General features: G+C 56.7%; 1 protein-coding gene across 3 annotated transcripts in view; it reads right to left on the minus strand.

Annotated features, from left to right (window-relative positions):
* Positions 1 to 441: 441 nt before the first annotated feature.
* The window catches only part of Slc13a3 (solute carrier family 13 member 3), a 63,631-nt gene continuing 50,570 nt past the window's right edge, over positions 442 to 13,502 (minus strand). For all 3 annotated transcript variants that reach the window (XM_015479151.2, XM_048810791.1, XM_048810792.1), the window contains 4 exons: positions 12,651 to 12,763; positions 6,187 to 6,348; positions 3,717 to 3,854; positions 442 to 1,968 (listed from right to left, as the gene is read on the minus strand). In XM_015479151.2, coding sequence (XP_015334637.1) covers positions 1,795 to 1,968; positions 3,717 to 3,854; positions 6,187 to 6,348; positions 12,651 to 12,763 — 587 coding nt within the window. In that variant the 3' untranslated portion in view covers positions 442 to 1,794. The remainder of the gene's footprint in view (positions 1,969 to 3,716; positions 3,855 to 6,186; positions 6,349 to 12,650; positions 12,764 to 13,502) is intronic.

Below are 13,502 nucleotides of genomic sequence, written 5' to 3' on the forward strand. Positions count from 1 at the left end.
TGTCTCCTGACTCTGGTGTAGATCCACGTGTTGAATATTTGCCGAGCATGTGGCATGTGGCAGAGGCTGGCCTGTGGGCCAGAGCTGTGGCAGCGAACCAAATAAAATTTGTATTTTTGTAAGTGTATATGCTGGAAGGAGAGAAGGCGATGACTTGGCATCCTGAGAACTAAGAGGATGATTAGGGCAGCGTAAGAGGGTGGACAGTAACAAGGGTGACCTAGGACTTTGGATAAAGTGAGGCCAGGAGCCACGCATATATTTGTACAGAATGTTCTAGGCAGGGGGACAGCATGTGCAAAGGCCCTGAGGTAGGAGAGTTTGAGTGTTTGGAGTAGAGGAGGGGAGAGGAAGCAAGTGGAGCCAGAGAGGTCCATGAAGTCCAGGAATTGGGGGGTTAGTGGCTCTCTCATGTTCACAGAGGCAAAGGATCTCCAGAGCCAGTGTTGATTAACATTCTTTATTTTGTAGCATTTTTGATCAGAAGTATTTGAGTCATGATTCCTCTGGTGACAAGTCCATGGGTTTCTCTGTGCATGAGCCTCTCTCACTGTCGCACGTTAGGGATCAGGGCCACCCAACCCCAGTGGGCTGAAGCTGTAGTTAACACTGACTGCTCCCCGGGAAGGAAGTGGAACCCAGTCTGCAGCTCCGAGGGGCCTCCGCCCTGCCCTCGGGGAAACACCTCTGACTCACTGAGCTGTAGACACAGAGCCCTGTGTCCCAGGGCGCTGCAGGGAGCCTCACTCAGGGAGCAGGAAGGGGAAGTGGGAGGTTCCAGCCTCTGGTGCGGCTGCTGCACCGCCCTCCTTGCCCTCCTTCAGTGTCTGCTGCCCAAGCACCCGCTGCTCAGGGCCTGCCCAGCCCCGCCACCTGCTCAGGAAGGTCCCTTTCCCCAGGTGCCTGCCCAAGACCACCCCCAGGCCACCCACGAGGCCCTGATTCATCCTTAGACTTTCTCTCCCACCCAGATGTGGGAGGGCCGGGAGGGAGCAGAGATGACAACCAGTTCCTGGGACAAGAAATGGGTGAGGACCCCCTGCCACAGAGGCCCGCGGGGCCACATGCAGGAGGGTCTTGGCTGGCGGGGCCATGGCCCCCTGTGAGAGGGCAGGGCCCAGGCTTGGCCTGACCCCAGATCATGGCCAAACTGAAGGATTCCAGGAGGAGAAGCCGGAGCTCCTGGGCACCGTGGCGGCTGGGCTCCCAGACCCGGGTGTGCTGGGAGAAACAGCAAGGGGACCCTGCCCAGGCCCATCCGTTCCTCCCATCTCTAGGGACTGGAGGGTGTCACAGGGTGGGAGGCACACAGCGGTCCCAGAACAGGCCCCAGCCGGCAGAACCCCCCAGCCAGGAAGCATCGGGCCTAGAACTGCGCAGCCCCAAAGCCCCTCTGGGAACCGTGTCCTTGGAGATAAGATGGTCTCTCCAGAGAGGCCCTCAGCAGCCCACTGGGGAGGAGGCCGGCTGTGCTCCCGGGGATGGGGGCCTCTCACCCAGCGTACAGGACAGACCCCATTCTCGATTTGTTAGTGTGGCTAAAGTGGGCTCTCTGCATCCCACCTCAGAACGCTCCCAGAGCTGGCTCTCAGGCGCAGACCTGGGAGGTCTCGGGGCCTTGAACCGCATGCGAGAGGAACCTGTGGGCCCAAGTGGACCACTGGAGGTTATCCTTGCTCTGCTGCATACTGGATGACAACAAAGAATTGTGGGTCATCCTGTAGGGTCCTAGCAGCAAGTAATAGTGACAGTCCTCTGGGAGGGCCCAGCCCACAGGGAAACCCCCAGGAAGGCTCAGAGGGTCCGAAACGTGTCATTGGTCAAGGTGAGTGGTTCTGTGATGTTGGCTGAGTGGTTGTTGGCCCAGTCTGGGAAGGTGCCCAGCTGGAAGATGCTCTGGGCCCAGGTATTCATGGCCACGCTGAGCAGCAGGACGCCCATCACGTTCATCAGGAGACCTGTCCGGACCTGAAATGGAGCCCAGGCTGAGGGAGGGGTCAGCACAGACCCGCCTACAGGTGAGGAAACCTAGATCCCAGACAGGAAGTCACCCGCCCAGAGCCCAGGGAGGTCGGCCTGCTGAAGTCCCGCCACTGGAGAGCAACCGTGTCTGATCGTGATGCCCCTCCCCCACAGACACACCTGAGCACAGCCCCCCCCCCCCCGCACACACACACACACACACGGGTGTGCACACATGGGCGCACACACTCTGCAGGTCCAGGGGAGGTTGCACTTGTTTATGGAGACGCATTTTCCCCCTGGAGAGTCCACCTCTTGGAGTAGCTGACCAGCACCTGCCTGTGCGCTTCCCCCCGGACTCTCCAGGCCACTGGGTCCCCTTGGGTTGAAAACGTCTGTTTTGCCATCTGGTTTTCTGCTTGCTTCACCTGAGTGTTACCAAGGCTTGGATCCCGTGAGGTCAAAGATGTCCCCTTGGGCAGCTGCAGGCGAGTGGGCGGTCTGTGGTGGTCACTCACCCGTCCCCGGGTCTCTCTGCTCCTCTGGCTTCTCTTTGCTCTCTGGAGCCCTGGAGCCTGCGCGTCTGCCCCCACTGTTTCCTCTCTGCTCCACACATCCCTCCTGCCCTAACATTCACTCCACTCAGTGCAGAGTCGCCTCTAAAGACATCACTGTCCTGCCTAGAGCCCCACACAGCCTCCCCTGCAGCTCGAGCGTCGACCCAGGCCTGTGCCCACACTCTGCCCATCGCTCTCCACCGCTGCGGGCACAGCAGCCTCCTGGGTGCTTCTGGAGCACGCGGAGCTCTGCCCCACTCCACGCCCAGGTGTTTGCCGTGCCCTCTGCTTGGAGAGCTCTTCTCCCTTTTTTGTGGAACACTGACTGCCTCTCAAGATCAGGCCTCAGCTACTGTCACCTGCTTGAGAGGCATCCCATCCCTCCCATCCCATCAAAGTCACCTCTTCCATCCCCCATGCCGGGTTCTGCCCATTTTCTAGTGCTTAGCAATATTGACATTTCCCGTTCTAAAAACTCTGCCACCTGTCTCCCGGCCTCGCCACGCTGCTGCCCCCAGTGGTCAGAGCACAGAATGCACCAGCCCCTTCCTCCGTCTGCTCTTTCTTCTTCTTCCCTTGGTCCCTCCCTCTCCAGTTATCCTGCTGGGGTCTCCTGCCTGCTGACGCTGATCACCCTTCTTGGCTGTGTCAGCTCAGGACACTGAACAAATGCTCCAGGCAGCCAGTGGGGAGGGAGGAGCTGCTGGAGGAGAGCGGCAGGCGGGCGGGAGAGAGGGAGGGAGGGAGGGAGGGTCCGGCCGGAGCTGGGGAGAGGGGACAGGAAGCCCTGCTCAGATGGTGAGCCCCCCCAGCCAGGCTTCTGCTTCCTTTGTCTCACTCCTGGACACTGAAGCCACCCCCCTAAGTCCCAGAGCGTGTCTGCTGCCCCCTCTCCTAAAGATTCTGGGCACGGAGCTGTTGGTCAAACAACCAAGAAAACAGCAGTGCCCAGAGAGAGGGGCAGGTCCCTTGTCCCTGAAGCCAACTGTGGGAAGCAGTCACTAGGCGTGTTTGCTGGAATGGTCTAAGCGTGAGCCTAGCCCAGAGTGTTTGCTGAAACCTGTCCCCAGCCTCATTCAAACAGCTGCTCAGAGACGGGGCAGGTGGAGGGCCTGGGGTCCAGCCTGGACGCTTTGCCCATTGCCTGGTGCCCCTCCTCCTGCTTCCCAGGCCGTGGCTAGGAATGCCCAGACTCACCATGTCTTTGACCAGCAGGTGTCCGGAGGCGAAGGCGATTGAGTTGGGAGGCGTGGAGACGGGGAGCATGAAGGCGTAGGAGCAGCCGACCGTGCCCGGGATCATCAGGTACAGCGGGTGCACTCTCAGGCGGATGGCCTGGGCCAGGAGGGGACCAAGACACAGACAGACACCGAGCAACCACATGAGTGATAGAGACAGTTGGAAAGAGAAGGACACAAAGGCACAGAGATTGGCAGAGTGACAGAGAACAGGGACACAGAGAGGCAGAGACATGCAGCCAGAAGTACAGACAGACACAGGCAGGAAGGGACCAGCAGACCAGGACGAGATGGAGAGAGGTTCCCAAAGTCAGTGACATCGCAGGGCCACGGGCTGTTTCATTAGGGAGCAGCTGGGGCGATTTAGCCAGGACTGTCCTTCTCATGTGAGTGAGCATCGGAACTGCCCAGATGGCTGCCCCGTCTCCCCAGACAGGCTGATCCAACAGGTCTGAGCAGAACCCACGACTGCCTTTCTCACAATTTCTCCAGTGATGCTGCTGCTGCCGCTTCCAGGGACCACACAGGGACTGAGAACCAGGGCACTGACATAACTAACTGCTCCATACCTGGTCCTCCCCTCTGGGCACCTGTGTCGGGGCTGGCTGCGTTTCAGTAACAAGGAGAGCTCAGGCTGCATCATTTGCAAGCATTCCCACAGTTCTAGACTTGTGGAGTAAGTTGTCTGTGGGTTGACCTCAGGCAGCAGTCACCAGTGTGTCACCTCTGCTACATGACAAATTCACCAGCAATTCATGTTGGTCAATCTCTGCCACTTTACTTAAGATAGGACATTTGGGCCCCTCTAAGGAGTTTCTGCAACCAGAAGCATAGAAAATTCCTGGGAAAGCTCTGACATCGCCCTCTGTGGATTTGATGAGAAGCAGAACTGAAGAGAATAGGTCCTGCAGAGGGTTTCCAGCAAGAGCAGGCTCTAGGCTCCCTCCCCTCCCCCCCCCACCCCACAGCACCCCTATTGCCAGGTCCCTGAGATCCTAGGAAAGGGTCTGACTGAATCCAACTTTACTTGAGGGTATGAGGGGTGCCACCCCACACTGCTGGTGGGAGGGTAAGCTGGGGAGTCGCTTTGAAGAGCAATCTGCTCAAACCTAACCTTTTAAATGCACATGCTCTTTGATACAAGAATCACAGATGTAGGCCTTTTCTCTAAAAGTAATCAAGGATGCACAGACCAGCAAGATCAAGGCAGCCTTTTGGGATAATAGCAGCCTGGAGTCACCCATATGATCATGAGCCCAAGATTGCTTAAACTCATCAGCAACTATCCATTTAGAATGGAATATTCCCCAGTGGTTGAAAAAGCATACATTATAGCTCTGTGCTGATACAGTGTGATCTTCTCTGCAAATTGATACATAAAATAAGCAAACTAAAACCCAAACCAGGCAGGGCAGCAAGAGAGCTTGTGTGCCACCATTGGCACACCAGGCATAGACACCATACATGATCGCAACATTGATTTGGTCAGCTTGGGATTATATTGAAATAGTCGTATGGCTTGGTCTTCTTTAATCTGTTTAAGTGTAAAGCAACACGGATGGTTTCCTGAGGCTAACCCTGGTACAGATTCTTAGAATACCATCTACCTGATCGTGATTATTTCTTGTTCTTTGCATATGATCCTGGACTCACTTTGCTTCAGTATTTGCATCTTTGTTCACGTGAGAGATTGGATTCTCTCTCTCTTCCCTCCTGTCTCTCTCCCCCCTCCTCTCTTTGTCTGGATTTGGCATCAGGTCCTGCTGACCTCCTGAATGGCTTGCAGGCCCTCTCTCTTTCTGTGCTGGGGACCAGCTGGGTGAGGTGGGAACTCTCTGTTCCTTGAAGACTTGCCCCCTCTCACCAGCAAAGGTAGATTCTGGATAAATCGCTCCAGCTGGTCCCTGATGAGACCCCGGGCTGGTGATTTTAGAGCAGAGGTTCTCAATCAGTGTGATGTGTCCCCCCAGGGTGGAAGCTAGGGATGATGCTCAACACCCCCACAGCCCACAGGACAGCCCCACCCACCCCCAGAGAATTCTCTGGCCCAAGTTCTCAACAGTGTGCAAAGCCTGCTTTTGAGAGGGGCTACAGCTTTGCCTGTTATTAGAATCTCAGATTTTCCACATCATCCAACTTTGGAAATTTATATCTTCTCAGAAAACTCTCCATGTCACCCCGGGTTCATTTTTCCCAACGAGGGTGTTTCTTGTTTGTTTTTTCACTTTGAACATATTAACTCATATTTATGCATTTCTTGAAGAAAAAAAAAAACCTATCTTTTAAATGACACTGTGGTTCTGACACTTCCACGCATTTCGGAAGACAGAAGTGACACCAGGATCCCTAGGAGGGCTCTGTCGCAGGGAGGGGGTTTCCTGCCCCGGGAAGGCGTGCCCTCCCCCCGCCTCGGCCCGAGGGACCCTCACCAGCTCCGCCAGGATGGGCAGGAAGATGACGATGGTGGCCGTGTTGCTGGCGAACTCGGTGAAGAAGGCGATGACCACGGTGACGAGCAGCACGGCCAGCACCGGGGGCACGTTCTGCAGCGGGTGCAGCTGCCCCCCGATCCACGCCGACAGCCCCGACTCCTGCGGGTGGGCACAGCCTTCACACCAGCCCGCTCGGCTGCCCGAGGGGTCGGGGCGTCGCCGCAGGGACAGCGCTGCCCCTGCGCAGACGGGAGACCCGGGGCAGAGAGGCGGGGGCACGGCCAAGGGCACCATCAGAGCCAGCTGCTCGGCCTCCCAGACTTCACATCCTACAAGCCAGGGGCCGGAACCCAGGGTCCCCCATGACCCATTTGGTTAGAATCAGAAATTCTGTCTCCATTGGCTCTAGCACCCCGAGGCTCCAACTTGAGCGGGAGGGAGAAGATCAGACCCTTCCGCACGAGTCTCACTCCTCCAACGATGGTGATCAATTAACAAAATATCAACGATTGCTTATGCGAATATTCATCATTGTTGTAATTATTATCTAATAATACGTTCATATGTATCAAAGTATTATATATGATATACTAAATATCACATATAATAGGGAACAAATGAACATATGTCAAAAGCAGCACAATCAATGATTATTAAGAATAAAGATATTTATGATCCATAATAAGGATGATAAGGATGATAATGTAAATACTAACATTATTAGCATTGTACTACTGTTTCCTGTCATAAGAATTGTCATGACGGAGGCTTTCTGGGGCCAGCACCTGCTACATTACCTGCTGACTCGTCCCAGCCATCCTGTACGGTGGATTTTATTGTTTTATGGGGAGAGGGTGGTGGTGGGGAATCTGAGCCTGGAAAGGTGTTGTGATCACCTGCCCACGGTCCATCCCCCCAAATAGTGACTGAGATCCACATCTGATTCATGAGCTGACATGCTTCGCAAAGCTCCCCACACCCCACTTCCTCTGGACACACTACTTTGTCACTTTATCTCTTAATGAAGAGCAGCACCCAGAGCTGACCACAGTCCTCCCCTACCGTCCCCTGCGCCACCACTCTAGCAATGCTGCCCAGCCTGCGCCGGACTGAGAGCTAGGGCCAGTGCTGCTCCACACTGCCCCCTGGTGGTGCCACATAAGATCACAACGATGCTCCATGGCTCCTGTAGCTTGTTTTCTCGTCAAAAACGACAGAAGTATAGGTTTAGGAACTCATCAAGGGCAGAGCTGGATTAAGCCCTAACATTTAAAACCAAATGTATTCCTGCCATAGTCCTTTGATCAACCCAGGATCCTCTGCTACCAATTCACGGTGTTTTGCCAAAGAAACCTTGCCCATTCTTTCGTGTTTAATAGAAGATTCACTGCTTATTCAGAACTTAAGACTTCATGATGGCTTCTAGAACACGGCTTTACGTTGCTTTATTTACATAAATAAAATACTACACTTGGTTGTACAATGTGACTTTCAATTTACCTTGAATGCATGAATAATAAATGCTAAAAAATGTTTTCACCGTAGAAAGGTCCTTGCAGAATCACGGTGTTTCTGGTCCACCTGCTAGAGTGGTGGCGCAGGGGACCGTAGGACAGGCCTCCCTGGCCTGGGGACACTGCGAGGAACTAATGGGGCCACTGGCTGTTCCATAGGCCGCCGCTCTGGCGGAGACCAGCCGAGCACATGCAGTTAGATGGAGAGGGAGGTGGCAGGGAATGTTAATGCCCCGGCTCAGGATGAAGCCCAGGGCCCCCTGCATCTTGGCCTCCGAGAGCCGGGCCTCCTGCCAACAGCCCAGCAGCCACCCAGGTCCTGGGCGCAGCTCCTCGCAGGAGGGACTTTTGGCAGCTTCCTGGGAGAGGAAAACCCCCAGCTCCCTGGGGTTCTGTTGGGGACACTAAAGGGACTTCACCTTCCCTTTCCCATTCCTTTGGAATCGGAAGCTCTGTTTCCTAGGAAACACACACCCCAGGGATGTCCCCAGGGGTGTCCCCAGGATGTCCCCAGGGGTGCCAGGAACCAGTGAGAGCCAAGTCAGGGGCAGCTCGGCCAAAAGTTGAGAGAAGCCTCCAGAGTCAGGGTGTTTCTCGGCGGAGTCCTTCCTGCCTGAGCCACCCTGGCCAGGCCGCGAGGCCTCTCTGTGCCTGACTCCTGAACCTGTAAACTGGGGACAACAGTGCCTGTCCTGGATGCTGCTGAGAGAAAGAACTGATGTATAAAGTGCCCAGAGAAGTGACCAAGGACCCAGGAAGAGCCCGGTGCAGCATCGAGTCACCAGATGCCAGAAATGGCAGGACTCAGAATCACCCAATGCAGAGGTCAACTGTGTTCCTTGGTGGCCCCAAGGATGACAAGAAGACCGAGGGCCACCTGCAGGACGGGAGGGAGGGAGGATGGGTTAGCGTGACGAGGCCCCCTCCCCCCTTCCTACTTCATCCAGATCCTCTTCCCGGGTCTCTTCTCTAAGCAGGGCCACATCTTTCAAGGAGGCTGCTGTGGCTCAAGTTCAGTGTGTGAAATCAAACTCTCCTGGGGTCCTCAAAAATCCCTTAAAAGGCTCGTAAAACAGCAGCCTCCGCTGTGCGTCTACAGCCCTAAATAGGAATCTTAGGAAGCAAGACCAGTGACTTGGATTAAAGGAAGGAAAACAAAGAGTCCTGTATGCGCCTGTGGGACCCTGCATTCATCGCCGCGTTTACCAGCTGGGCGACATTGGGCAAGCGGTTTACCATCTCTGTTCCTTGGTTTCTTTAAGTGATCGTGCTAAGGATTGAACAAGTACAGGAAAAAGAGTCCCTGTACATACTCAGCACTGAATAAAATTATTATTATATATTTAATTTATCACACAACATAGTGCTTCCTCAGTGCCGGGCACTCTGCTAAGTCTCTGCTGATATTAACTCACTGGATCCTCATAATAACCCCCAAAGTAGGTGGTACACATCTGTACGTCATGGTTGAAGAAACTGAGGCACAAAGAGGGTGAGTGATTCGCCCCAATAAGTGAAATGACTTGTCTGAGTGACTCTGGGCTTAGAGTCTGGGCCTCGGCCATTCCACCCGGCTCTTGGGTTCCCCTCAGGAGAGGGATGGGGAGGGCTCAGGTCTCTGACCCAGGGTTTGCTCCACTCGGCACCAGGCGCCTGTGACTTCAATCTGTCGGTAGAGAAGTGGCTCTTGTGACTCCGTGTATCTGAAGGCCATGAACAAGGCCACTCTTTTCTGCCCTGAGATGGTCACACATTCGCGGCTATAGCGGCTGGTCTGCACCTGGGGGCGCTGTTCTTCCAGGTCCTTTTCTATATTGTCATCCATTTTCAAAATCGCCATCTATGGATCCTAACGACAAATGCTTGCTGAGCATCACTCCTGGATGCCTGGATCTCAGGGGCTGGGACAGGTCTGGTCCCTGTCCCCATGAGACAGATCACCAATAAGCAAACAACTGCCCTGGATCCGTCGGAGGGTAGATGAGGTACAACAGAAATGAGCACGGTGGGAAGAGAGGAGCGGAGGGGGGGGCGACTCTAGTTACGGTGGCCTGAGAGGTCGTCTCCAAGGGGCTGAGACATGGACGTGGAGATCTCAGGAAGAGTATTGAATAGAGAAATGTGGTGCAAAGGTCCTGGGGTGCAAGTGAGTCTGACGTGGCTGAGGAAGAGCAAGCGGTCAGAGGGACTAGAGTAGTGAAGGAGGGAGAGGTCGTGCCAAGGTCAGCGAGTCAGGCAGGCACCAGGCCGTGCGTGGGCTCATGTGCAGGCCTGGGAAGTCTCTGGGTTTGTGCTCATGTGTGTGGGCAGTCGTGAGCACACGGTTTTGCTGCAGAGCCCTGCAGTGGGGACACGCCGCAGACCCCAGCTCACGTCCACGAGGCTGGGCCTCCAGCTCTCGGACTCAGCCCCGGGAAAGCCACACGCCCAGCCTCACCTGGGCCCCAGCCAAGGGTCTCCAAGCCTCGGGTGGCCTGGCTGTGGCCCGGCCAACACACTGGGCTGTGCCATAGCTTTCTGGTCACTCCTGGGCTGGGCTTCAGCTGCCCGGGGGACAGGATGGTACCAGCAGAGGCTGGGGAAGAGGGGCGGCCACCACACAAAGGCCCTGTTGAACAGAACCCCGGGCCGCTGCCCAGGCCTGGGCCGAGAGCCAGCCTGGCCTCCCTGAGCCTGGCCCCGTGGAGCAGGACCCCACCACTGTCCCTGCCGAGCCCAGAGGCTCCGGGAGGCGAGGGCAGCCCTCCCAGTCCCCTGCCTTGGGCCGGGCTGGGCTCAGGTCGCTGTGCTCATGACACCATTGCTCCTGACCCCAAGCTCCCCTTCCCCAGCTTCCAGGCAGGGCCGCCAGTGAGTCAGGCCTAAGTGCCCCGCCCACGCTGCCAGCTTCAAAATCCCGATGAGTCTACGGTGGTCACTGATCTCCACTCCAGGTGAGGACACCGAGGTCCAAAGGGGTCGAATAACTTGGCAAAGACCAAACAGGACGAAGTGGAGGAGCTCGGCTTCCAACCCAGGGGACCTGGTTCACTGCGTTTCAGGCCAGACCTGAGCCACAAGTCACTTCCTCCAGGAAGCCTCCCCTGATATACCCCCACAGGAGGCGACAGCGAGAGGGGCAGACAAACCAGGGTTCTTATCCAGCCCTGCTACCAGAGAGCTGTGTGACCTGGGACCAGTCACCTAACCTCTCTGGCCTTGAAACTCCTAAAATGGAGACCAAAAAAAAGTCCTTTAGTTCACCTGTCATTTGTTCTCCTTGAATTCTGCTCACTTGTGTGAGTTTCTCTTTCTGCAATAAACGATCCTCATCAACACGTGCCTCACGGAGGACCTCACGGAGGACCTGTGTGTGCCTCCTGCGCCCTCGGGGGGGGCCTCGCAGGGGAGGTTCAGCGTGCAGTCAGTTTGACCTGGCCCCAGAAGAGCCCTCTGGCCCGGAGTCCTATCAGCTCAGGTCTGCGGACAGTGGACACTGGGAGACCAGGGCCTGGCCACCTCTGACCAGTCAGGACGCTCTAAAGCCTCTGTGGGGCGGGGTGTCCCCAGCCCCCCTCTCCCTCTCTCTTCTCTCCCTCCAAGGGCGCAAACTAAGGACCCGCTCCTCACCACACAACTCAGAGTCCACCTCCTGCAGACACTGTGGCCCCAGGAGGGAGTGAGGTCATGGGACGGGCACTTGTCAACCTGGGTTCATTATTATCTTACTTTCTTCCCATTTCTTGTGTAGATGAAAAAAAATCATCTCCAATTTATAGATGAGAAAACTGGAGCCCAGAGAGGTCGAGAGGCCTGTCAAAGCACCCCAGTGAGAAGAGGCAAGCTCAGCCCCCAAATCTGGTCACCTGAACAATATGCCCTGGTGACAGGTGTCCCACTCGGGAACGTGACCTGAACTGAAAATCAAAGTTGAAGTGAAGTGAGAAGGCATGTGAGCAGGGATTTGGTTTCTCTGCCTTCGTGGCAGAGTGATCCCCAACTGGCTGTGGGTGTGACCACGGGGGGAGGTGGGGGCGGAGCCCAGTGGCCAGCTCTGGCTCCGAATCCCACCTGCGCAGGCGTCGAGGGGCCACCAGCCTCCTCCTGTCTGTTGTTTGCCTTTCGAGGGCAGCAACAGCCCTGTGAAACCCACCTGGGAGGTTCACAAGGTGCCGTCAGTGAGCTCTCTGCCCGGCACAGGGCGGAGCCTGGGACTAGATCAGGGCTGGACCCCAGCTCCCCGCAGAGCGCTAGCTCATGACCTTGGGGAGCTCCCTAATTGTCCACACCTCAGTTTTCCTGCCTGTAAAATAGGGATGGAGGCATCATCTTTCCCTGGGGGGGGTCAGTGTGAGGATTAAATGAGATAATACAATACAGGTATTGAACGCCGAGGCTCTGCTGCCTCTGGGCAGTGCCGACTGACCGTGAACTTGCATGGCCTGAGAGTGAGCGCCTCCTGGAACTGCTCTGTGCTTCGCCTGCCCGGCCCCAGCCCTACTCTGCGCTCAGAGAGCCTTCTAGACTAACACTAGGGATAGCTTTAACGAACGACTACTAGTGTCTAACATGCAGATCTCAGGGGTCAAGGACATAGACTCTAGACTCCTGGTTTCTCATCCTGACTCTCCATCTGTGTGACCTTAGGCAAGTTACTTTACCTCTCTGTGTCCCAGCTGCCCTATCTACAGAAGGGAATCCTCACGGCCCCTGCCGCGCAGGGTCGTTGGGAGGCCCCGGGAGCTGAACAAGGAAGGCGCATCCAGGACACACGCCTACTCCTCCCGCTCCCAGGACCCTCCGCATCTGACCTCCTCCCTCTCCCTCTGCTGAGTGCGGGCCCACGAGGTCGGGGACCATGGTTGTTCCTCTTTGTCAAAGAGGAACCTGGCTGTGCCCGCGGGCCCACTCCACCCCTCTCCTGTCTGAGCTGTGGGGACGGGGACCTGCCCACACGGCGGCTCTTACCTCGCAGCCCTTGGCCATGGCGAAGCCCCCGCCCAGCAGAAGGATGACGTTCCAGGGCACCGTCTCCTGGGCCTTCCTCCAGGTCAGCAGGGGCTCTGTGTCCGTGTTGGGAGCTGGGCAGAGAGAGGGACCCAGCAATGTGCAGGGGCCTTGGCCTGAGGAGGAGGCCGCCAGCCCTGCAGCCTCTTCTTCATGGGGACACTCAGGGGTCCCAGGACATCAAGGTCTCACTCTAGAGAAACCCGGTGAGTGTCACGAGGGGGTGTCCATTCAGAATGCCAGCCACGCCCGGCTGCCTCGGCTCCAGATGTGGGGGACCAGGCACCCCACAGGCCAGACACCACCTAAATCTCCCATCTGCCCCCGGGGAGGTGCCGGCGGGATCCCCAGGCCCAGCAGGAAGGGCTGTCCTGACGCCAGCGTGCCCAGAGAGGGAGAAGGGGAGGAAATGTAGAACAATGGAGCCAAGAGCAGCCTTGGTCCAGGTGGTCCCCTCGGGCCTCTATTCCCCAGCAGGGCCCAGGTGGGCAGCGAGACGGGAGCGGGGTGGATGAGCCACCACTACCAGCTGGGCAGCTCCTGCTCTGTCCCTGTGGCTGGGAAGCAGCCAGGACAGGCCAGAGACAGTGGCACAGGGACACTGGAGGGAGACTGTTCACGACAGCGGTGGTGGGTGGGCCTGGCCCGCGGGAGGCACCCCAGCCCTGGCCATCCGAAGGTCCCTGCGAACACTGCCCAAGGCAGAGCGGGGCGGGGGAGCTGACCTCTGCGTCCCCAGGGCCTGGAGCCAAGTCACTCCTGAGTACCTGCATGTCACCCTGGGCCCCCCTGCTGGGCAGCGGACACTTTGGG

Source organism: Marmota marmota, unplaced genomic scaffold, assembly GCF_001458135.2.
Source record: "Marmota marmota marmota unplaced genomic scaffold, marMar, whole genome shotgun sequence".
NCBI classification, from domain to species: Eukaryota; Metazoa; Chordata; class Mammalia; order Rodentia; family Sciuridae; genus Marmota; species Marmota marmota.